General features: G+C 33.9%; 1 protein-coding gene across 1 annotated transcript in view; it reads right to left on the bottom strand.

Moving 5' to 3' along the window:
* The window catches only part of LOC106475296 (ras-related protein Rab-20-like), a gene marked incomplete at its 5' end in the record, with an annotated part of 25550 nt that overhangs the window by 5948 nt on the left and 9958 nt on the right, over positions 1–9644 (bottom strand). The window contains 3 exons of the mRNA XM_022379444.1: positions 2631–2743; positions 7024–7080; positions 8034–8127. Coding sequence (XP_022235152.1) covers positions 2631–2743; positions 7024–7080; positions 8034–8127 — 264 coding nt within the window. The remainder of the gene's footprint in view (positions 1–2630; positions 2744–7023; positions 7081–8033; positions 8128–9644) is intronic.

The following is a 9644-nucleotide window of genomic DNA, read 5'->3' as shown; positions in this document are numbered from 1 at the left end:
TATAACACACGGATATCATATCTATTATTGTCCGACTGTTTTATAGCTACTCGTGTATAACACACGGATATCATATCTATTACTGTTTTATAGCTACTTGTGTATAACACACGGATATCATATCTATTATTGTCCGACTGTTTTATAGCTACTCGTGTATAACACACGGATATCATATCTATTATTGTTTTATAGCTACTCGTGTATAACTAGATGTATACATACACATTCATTTAACCCAATTACTTTACACTTGTTTATCTAGGGCTTTGACTTGTTTAACTATTTAATTTAAGTTTCTCTTCTTAACCACTCACAGACAACAGATAACAGGGTTTGAGTACTAGCATGGAGAGTGTGTTCTCAGGCTGGCTGAGTAACGTGACGTACAACTGAACAAAGTCAAAAGTTAACAGATGGTAACGTATGGTGAAACACGAGGTGGTTTCTATGTGGTTTCTAAGTCTTGCGAACTAAACACTTAATGTACAGCGATAATTCAATATCATAACTTGAGGTGTCTTGTAAGGAACATGAATACCTTGACCTTGATGTCCCGCAAAACCTACAAATATTTCTAGACTGTTATTAATAGGTTGTACAATAAAGCAAACATCTGTAGAAGTTTATTAAATAATAGGTAGCAAACATCTGTAGAAGGTTATTAAATAATAGGTAGCAAACATCTGTAGAAGGTTATTAAATAATAGGTAGCAAACATCTGTAGAAGGTTATTAAATAATAGGTAACAGACATATGTAGAAAGTCGTTAATTATTAGGCAACACAATAAAGAAAACATCTATAGAAGGTTATTAGTATAACTAGATGTAAAGCATCTGTAGAAGGTTAATAATTATTAGGCAACACAATAAAGGAAATATCTGTAGAAGGTTATTAGTATAACTAGATGTAAAGCATCTGTAGAAGGTTATTAGTATAACTAGATGTAAAGCATCTGTAGAAGGTTATTAATTATTAGGCAACACAATAAAGGAAATATCTGTAGAAGGTTATTAGTAAAACTAGGTGTAAAAACATCTGTAGAAGGTTATTAATATAACTAGATGTAAAAACATCTGTAGAAGGTTATTAGTATAACTAGATGTTAAAACATCTATAGAAGGTTATAAATATAACTAAATGTAAAAATATCTGTAGAAGGTTATTAGTATAACTAGATGTAAAAACATCTGTAGAAGGTTATTAACATAACTAGATGTAAAAACATCTGTAGAAGGTTATTAATATAACTAGATGTAAAAACATCTGTAGAAGGTTATTAATATAACTAGATGTAAAAACATATGTAGAAGGTTATTAGTATAACTAGATGTAAAGACATCTGTAGAAGTTTATTAATATAACTAGATGTAAAACATCTGTAGAAGTTTATTAGTATAACTAAATGTAAAGACACCTGTAGAAGTTTATTAATATAAGTAGATGTAAAACATCTGTATAAGGTTATCAATATAACTAGATGTAAAAACATCTGTAGAAGGTTATTAATATAACTAGATGTAAAAACATATGTAGAAGGTTATTAGTATAACTAGATGAAAGACATCTGTAGAAGTTTATTAATATAACTAGGTGTAAAAACATCTGTAGAATGTTATTAATATAACTAGATGTAAAACATCTGTAGAAGTTTATTAGTATAACTAGATGTAAAAACATATGTATAAGGTTATCAATATAACTAGATGTAAAAACATATGTAGAAGTTTATTAATATAACTAGATGTAAAACATCTGTAGAAGGTTATTAGTAAAACTAGATGTAAAAACATCTGTAGAAGGTTATTAATATAAGTAAAAACATATGTAGAAGGTTATTAATATAACTAGGTGTAAAAACATCTGTAGAATGTTATTAATACATCTAGATGTAAAACATCTGTAGAAGTTTATTAGTATAACTAGATGTAAAAACATATGTAGAAGTTTATTAATATAACTAGATGTAAAACATCTGTAGAAGGTTATTAGTAAAACTAGATGTAAAAACATCTGTAGAAGGTTATTAATATAAGTAAAAACATATGTAGAAGGTTATTAGTATAACTAGATGTAAAGACATCTGTAGAAGTTTATTAATATAACTAGATGTAAAACATCTGTAGAAGTTTATTAGTATAACTAGATGTAAAGACATCTGTAGACGGTTATTAGTATAACTAGATGTAAAGACATCTGTAGATTCATCTTGAACGTGTCTGTTGTGAAACATGTTTCTCAGCTTTACATTACTATTAATCACGACCTGTTCATGTTAAGAAACATGTTTTCCTGGTCTACATTACTATTTATAATGACATGTTCATGTTGTGAAACGTGTTTCCCAGGTCTACATTACTATTTATAATGACATGTTCATGTTGTGAAACGTGTTTTCCAGGTCTACATTACTATTTATAATGACATGTTCATGTTGTGAAACGTGTTTCCCAGGTCTACATTACTATTTATAATGACATGTTCATGTTGTGAAACGTGTTTTCCAGGTCTACATTACTATTTATAATGACATGTTCATGTTGTGAAACGTGTTTTCCAGGTCTACATTACGTACAAGACATTTATACCAATTCTTCACATATATTAAAAACAATAGTTCCTTCTTACCTTAATGTTTCTATGGACTTGTAACGGGTTAGGTCAAAGGTCAGAACAGCTGCTGCAGCACCCCGACAATAGAAAGAGCTCAAACCTGAATATTTCTCCGCACCAGCGGTGTCCTGAAAAACCAGAATTAAATACCAATTGTCACTGGTATCGACATAACCTTCCGCAACAGAAAGTGATGATGAAAATTAAAAAGAGGAACACTTCCGGGTTGATAGACTTAACACTTCCGGGTGATTTAATCGCTACTTCCGCTAATAAGATGGTTTTTTTTTAGTACAAAGCTACACAGTGGACTATCTTCGCTATTTCCACTACGGGGGATCGAAGCCCAGGCTTGGAAGTCCATACAATTAGCATTAACCCAGCGGAAAATCAGTTAATAAATAAGGAGTGACCGATAGACATGCCTCTCTTGGACTTTCCAAAAAATGGATCATCAATGATATGATAACCTTATGTTTGAATGTACATTTTCAAGGCTGAACGTGTTATTTTTATTCCAAAGATTAAACCTAACAACCAGTATCTCTTGATGTTTAATAGTTAAACAATGAGTGTCCTAAATAAATGATGACGTCACAAAAAAACAACTTGCGCACAATGATGAAAAGGCGTACATGGAATCGCACTTAAATTAAATTGTTGACTGACAACCCTACTATCCTCACGAGTCTTAGTTGTTGTTGTTTTTTTTACACTGATTTAAACGACGTTAAAGCAAAAAGAGAAGTCATTTTGATAGGAAGGTTTGTTTGTTTAAAGTTAAGCACAAAGCTACACAGTCTATCTGTGCTCTGCCCACCACGAGTATCGAAACCCGGTTTTTAGCGTTGTAAGTCCGCAGACATACCGCTGTGCCACTGGTTGGTGAATAGATAAACAGATATACAAACATTTTGATATCATGTATAGGAAGAATGGAAAAAGACGTATATACACATTTTGATATAATGTACGGGAAGAATAGAAAAACATGTACAAATATTTTGATATCATGTATGGGAAGAATAGATAAACACGTGTACAAACATTTTGATATCATGTATGGGAAGAATAGATAAACACGTGTACAAACATTTTGATAATACGAATAAGAAAGATATATTTAACTTTTACTGTTCATCTCTTTGTTTGTGACGTAGGTTTTCAATTTATCTTATTTCTCTTTCATAGTCGACGTAGGTTTCATTTATCTTATTTCTCTTTCATAGTCGACGTAGTTTTAATTTATCTTATTTCTCTTTCATAGTCGACGTAGGTTTTAATTTATCTTATTTCTCTTTCATAGTCGACGTAGGTTTTAATTTATCTTATTTCTCTTTCATAGTCGACGTAGGTTTTAATTTATCTTATTTCTCTTTCATAGTCGACGTAGGTTTTAATTTATCTTATTTCTCTTTCATAGCCGATTTATATATATCATCTACGTGATCGCGCGCACAGCAGCTGACAACAAGGCTGGAGAAATACAGACATATAATTATTCACGCGACAAAACGCCTCCAAAAGTGACCCCACGACGTGCAGTTCTTGACCTCTTTTCATGATCTACATAATCCGTGTGCCTTAAAAATATATATCGTAGAGAAACCACTCGGCCTCTCGATGCCTCAGCAGTAAGCCTGAGGCTTATAAAGTTAAGTATCAGAGTTCAATTTCGCCCGGTGGGCAGAGCACAAACAGCCCATTGTGTAGCTTTGAGCTTAAAAACAAACATTCGTATTAAACTCTTCCGCCAAACAGAGACATGTAACTGGTCGTGACGTAATAGCAGCACCATTACTCTAATATACCTGCACGTCTTCCTCGTGAAGGCACACAGCTGGTGGATTAAAGTAGCAAGCAGGTTTCATTTCGTCTAATTGATTTATAGCACTACGACATTTTCTCTTTCTGCTTTAATGACTCGTATTTTAAACAAAATTTAAGTTTCTTTAGTTTAAGTGTTATTTCTTATTTTCATTAAGTTTTTTTTATTGCGTGAATGAACTTGTTTTGAAGTTGTTTGCAACTATCACAATGTCAGTTAAAATCCTCAATCCTTTGACAAAAAGTTAGAATCAAGAGTTTAGAGACTTATAAGCTTATGCGTTTTTTTTTTCCATGGGGCTAGGTGTGATCCACTGATTAGGGTGACCGCACTGTGAATCTGCAAAAATACGTTCCACACTTTAGAGCCATAGGTGCGTTATAAGAGTAACGGTTAAATCCCTTATTCGGTTTGAGTTGAATTTCCCGCAAAGCTACACGAGAGTTATCTGCACTAGCCGTTCCTAGTTTAATAGTGATAGACTAGAAGGGAGGCACATGATCAACACCATCCACCGCTAACTCTTTTACCAACGAATAGTGAGATTGACCATAACGTTATAACGCTCCCACGGCTGAAAGGACGAGCACGTTCGGTGACGGGGATTCAAAGTCGAACGCCTTAACCACTTGGCCAAGTTAGGCCACTTATTCAGTCTAGAGTTGGCGGCGGATACTTCTTGAATATCTACCTTCTCACTAGGCCATCAGTGCAGAATAAGGGACGGCTAGCGCAGCTAGCCTTGTGTAACTTTACGCTAACAGACAATAAAAATAAGGCCCAGAGAGCTCTTCCTGTCGAGTTCTACTAATATTCTGAATACGGATTTTTTCTTAGATCAAAATTAAAATTTATAACACAATTCCAAACTCATTTTTATCTAACTGTTTTACTTCTATTCTCTATTGAATACAGAGAGGCTCTAAATGTACGAATTTCTGACGTAGTTAGTAAAACACTGTAACTATGATAAATTTTAAGATCTTCTTCCCCCCAAAAAATTATTGTTTAAGAGCAAATAAAAACAGAGGTTTTTCTGCGCTGTTCCCAACAGAGAGGTCCCTCGGTGGGACAGAGGTAAGTCTATGGACTTAAAATGCTGAAATCCGGAGTTCGATAGGCCCGGCAAGACCAGGTGGTTAGGGCGCTTGACTCGCAATCTGAGGGTTACGGGTTCGAATCCCCGTCCCACCAAACATGCTCGCCCTTTCAGCCGTGGGGGCGTTATATTGTGACGGTCAATCACGCTATTCGTTGGTAAAAGAGTAGCCTAAGAGTTGGCGGTGGGTGGTGATAACTAGCTGTCTTCTCTCTAGTCTTACACTACTAAATTAGAGACGGCTAGCGCAATTAGCCCTCGTGTGGCTTTGCGCGAAATTAAAAAAAGAAACAAATAAACAAGCCGGAGTTCGATTCCACGCTGTAGACACAGCAGATGGCCGAATGTGGCTTTGCTGTAAAAAAATAAAACCCACCAGAGGGACAGAACCCGCAATTTTAACGTTATGAACCCGCAAGCTACTTAGGAGAGTAGGAGGGTAAGTAAAATATAATAATGATAACGGAGCAACTTATTTTTATATATTAATTGATTTGAAAATATTCCAAACCCAATAATACCGTATTTGTGATTTACTTTGAACACAATAGATCTAACATTTTATCAGATGTGATGTTGTACAAAGTTATGACCCGAAATTTAACGTTACTTCAATTTATCAAACAAGATTCGAAATTTGGCCTTGGACCCATTTCTGAGACAATACGTGAAAGTCAGAAATTTTATTTAACATATTTTATTTTAATTTAACAACTTGTTCCTCGGAAGGTCATAGGTTAAAATAAGTAGTGGGCACACATCAGATAACCCGTTGTCTGATTTTGAGTTGAACATACTATACACACACACACACAGAGTTAAAAACAAAATCCTGTTATTCTTTCCCCCAAATATGGTTTGGCCATTTTTGAAGTTAAAAAAACGTTCACTGATAATTTCCTTTTTTTTAACGTGGTGTCGTTAATTTGACAAATGTGAGAAAAATACAATATATAATATTCTGAAAAATACAATATTCAGAAAAATACAATATATAATATTCTGAAAATTATAATATTCACAAAATACAATAGATAATATTCAGAAAAACAGATTATATAATATTCAGAAAAATACAATATATAATATTTAGAAAACATAACGGGTTATATATTTAAATTAAAAGATTCGCCAAAGAACAAGAATATATTGTTTACGATTCACTGAAAGTAACTAGAACAGTTTCTTCACTGCTGTAAATACATTTACCCATATTGCTATGTTGTAATCACCCCACACTTACCCATATTGCTATGTTGTAATCACCCCACACTTACCCATATTGCTATGTTGTAATCACCCCACACTTACCCATATTGTTATGTTGTAATCACCCCACACTTACCCATATGGCTATGTTGTAATCACCCCACACTTGCCCATATTGCTATGTTGTAATCACCCCACACTTACCCATATGACTATGTTGTAATCACCCCACACTTGCCCATATTGCTATGTTGTAGTTACCCCACACTTACCCATATTGCTATGTTGTAGTTACCCCATTGTTTCAGCAAGAAAGAGGCGCCAATAGTCTGTAAAGCATAGTAAAAAAATATGTAAAACACTAGAGAAAATTACATAAAATGATTGAAATAACACGTGAAACCAAAACTGTATAAAATATTGTAAAATACTGTTGAAATAACACGTAAAACCTACACTGTATACAGTATTGTAAAATATTGTTGAAATAACACGTAAAACCTAAACTGTATACAGTATTGTGAAATACTGTTGAAATAACACGTAAAACCTGAACTGTATACAGTATTGTAAAATACTGTTGAAATAACACTTAAAACCTGAACTGTATACAATATTGTTGAAATAACACGTAAAACCTAAACTGTATACAGTATTGTAAAATATTGTTGAAATAACAAGTACAGCCTAAACAAAATACATATTGTAAAATACCGTTGAAATAACACGAAAGAAACAAGCTCCACACAGTAACGTATAAAACAAATCAATGAATCATTTTATAAGCTACAACATTATTCTCAATGAGATAAAAAAAACAACGGAATTGTGTAAAAATGAAGTACATTAAACAACAATACGTTTAACATAACACCTTAAACATGCAGATAAATACAACACGAATTAGAATATGCTTTATGAACTGATCTCATGACGAATTTGCATTCTGAGAAAAAAAAATACAGAAACTGGGATAATTCAGAAACTTTTGGACGAAAAAAAGTTTTAAAAAAAAGCTTAATTATATTTTGGAGTATACTTTTAACACTATTATTAAAGCCTATAGAACAGTTATAACCGAATTTAGGATATCAAGACACTGAAAACCGTTTTATACAAACAGTCCTACATACAAGTTTAGGATAACATGAGTAAAGACGAGTTAGGATAACAGTACTATCTATAAATAAATTGGTACTTACACTCACACTTCCTATACGTAAGTACCAATTTAATTATAGATAGTACTGTTATCCTAACTCGTCTTTACTCATGTTATCCTACTGACACTTCCTTGGAATTTTCGGTCTATGTACCGTCGTACTAGCGAAGTTTTTCCAACATTAGCGTCTCCAACAAGCACAACTTTTAAATCTCTAGAGAAGTAAATCATTAATGTTAATACGATATTTACAGTTCTTGGTATCAACTTTGATGTAAATTTTGTAAAACACTGGAAAACCGCTATGATACATGCTTACTTAGACAGTAGTTTGTACACGACATCAGATTCCTTCAAACAATCAATAAAATACTCAGTTATCAACCCATCATATTGTCACAATTCTAATCACGATCTGACGAACCATTTCACATATAGCAATAGGCATGCTAACGTGGTTAGCTGTTAATAGACATTAAAAACTTCTTGGTTGTCCTATAAATATTTAGAAAATTATGTTGTTGGTAACTTAACAATCTTTATTTCTATACTGTTATTGTATATTATATTATCATACGCACAATAAGGTTTCTTCAAGGGCAACCTTAGTATAAGTCCAGTGTCAACCTATCAGATCAAAGTCCAATGTACTGTGTCTACTTATCAGATCAAAGTACAGTGTACTGTGTTTACTTATCAGATCAAAGTCCAGTGTACTGTGTCTACCTATCAGATCAAAGTCCAATGTACTGTGTCTACCTATCAGATCAAAGTCCAATGTACTGTGTCTACCTATCAGATCAAAGTCCAGTGTACTGTGTCTACCTATCAGATCAATATTCAATGTACTGTGTCTACCTATCAGATCAAAGTCCAACGTACTATGCCAACCTATCAGATCAAAGTCTAGTGTACTGTGCCAAACTATCAGATCAATATTCAATGTACTGTGTCTACCTATCAGATCAAAGTCCAGCATACTGTGCCAACCTATCAGATCAAAGTCTAGTGTACTGTGCCAGCATATTAGATCAAAGTCCAATGTACTGTGTCTACCTATCAGAACAAAGTCCAGCGTAGTGTGCCATCCTATCAGATCAAAGTCCAGTGTACTGTGCCAACCTATCAGATCAAAGTCTAGTGTACTGTGCCAACCTATCAAATCAGTGTAGTGTACTGTGCCAACCTATCAGATCAAAGTCCAATGTACTGTATCTACCTATCAGATCAAAGTCCAGCATACTGTGCCAGCCTATCAGATCAAAGTCCAGTGTACTGTGTCTACCTGTCAGATCAAAGTTCAGTGTACTGTGTTTACCTATCAGATCAAAGTCCAGTGAACTGTGTCTACCTGTCAGATCAAAGTTCAGTGTACTGTGTCTACCTATCAGATCAAAGTCCAGTGAACTGTGTCTACCTGTCAGATCAAAGTCCAGTGTACTGTGTCTACCTATCAGATCAAAGTCCAGTGTACTGTGTCTACTTATCAGATCAAAGTTCAGTGTACTGTGTCTACCTATCAGATCAAAGTCCAGTGTACTGTGTCTACTAATCAGATCAAAGTTCAGTGTACTGTGTCTACCTATCAGATCAATATTCCCATGTACTGTATCTACCTATCAGTTCAAAGTCCAGCATACTGTGCCAGCCCATCAGATCAAAGTCCAGTGTACTGTGTCTACTTATCAGATCAAAGTTCAGTGTACTGTGTCTACCTATCAGATTAAAGTC

The sequence above is a fragment of the Limulus polyphemus genome, unplaced genomic scaffold, assembly GCF_000517525.1.
Source record: "Limulus polyphemus unplaced genomic scaffold, Limulus_polyphemus-2.1.2 Scaffold8368, whole genome shotgun sequence".
Classification (NCBI taxonomy): domain Eukaryota; kingdom Metazoa; phylum Arthropoda; class Merostomata; order Xiphosura; family Limulidae; genus Limulus; species Limulus polyphemus.
The sequence above is the reverse complement of the archived record's forward strand: the minus strand, read 5'-3'. Positions and strand labels throughout refer to the sequence as shown.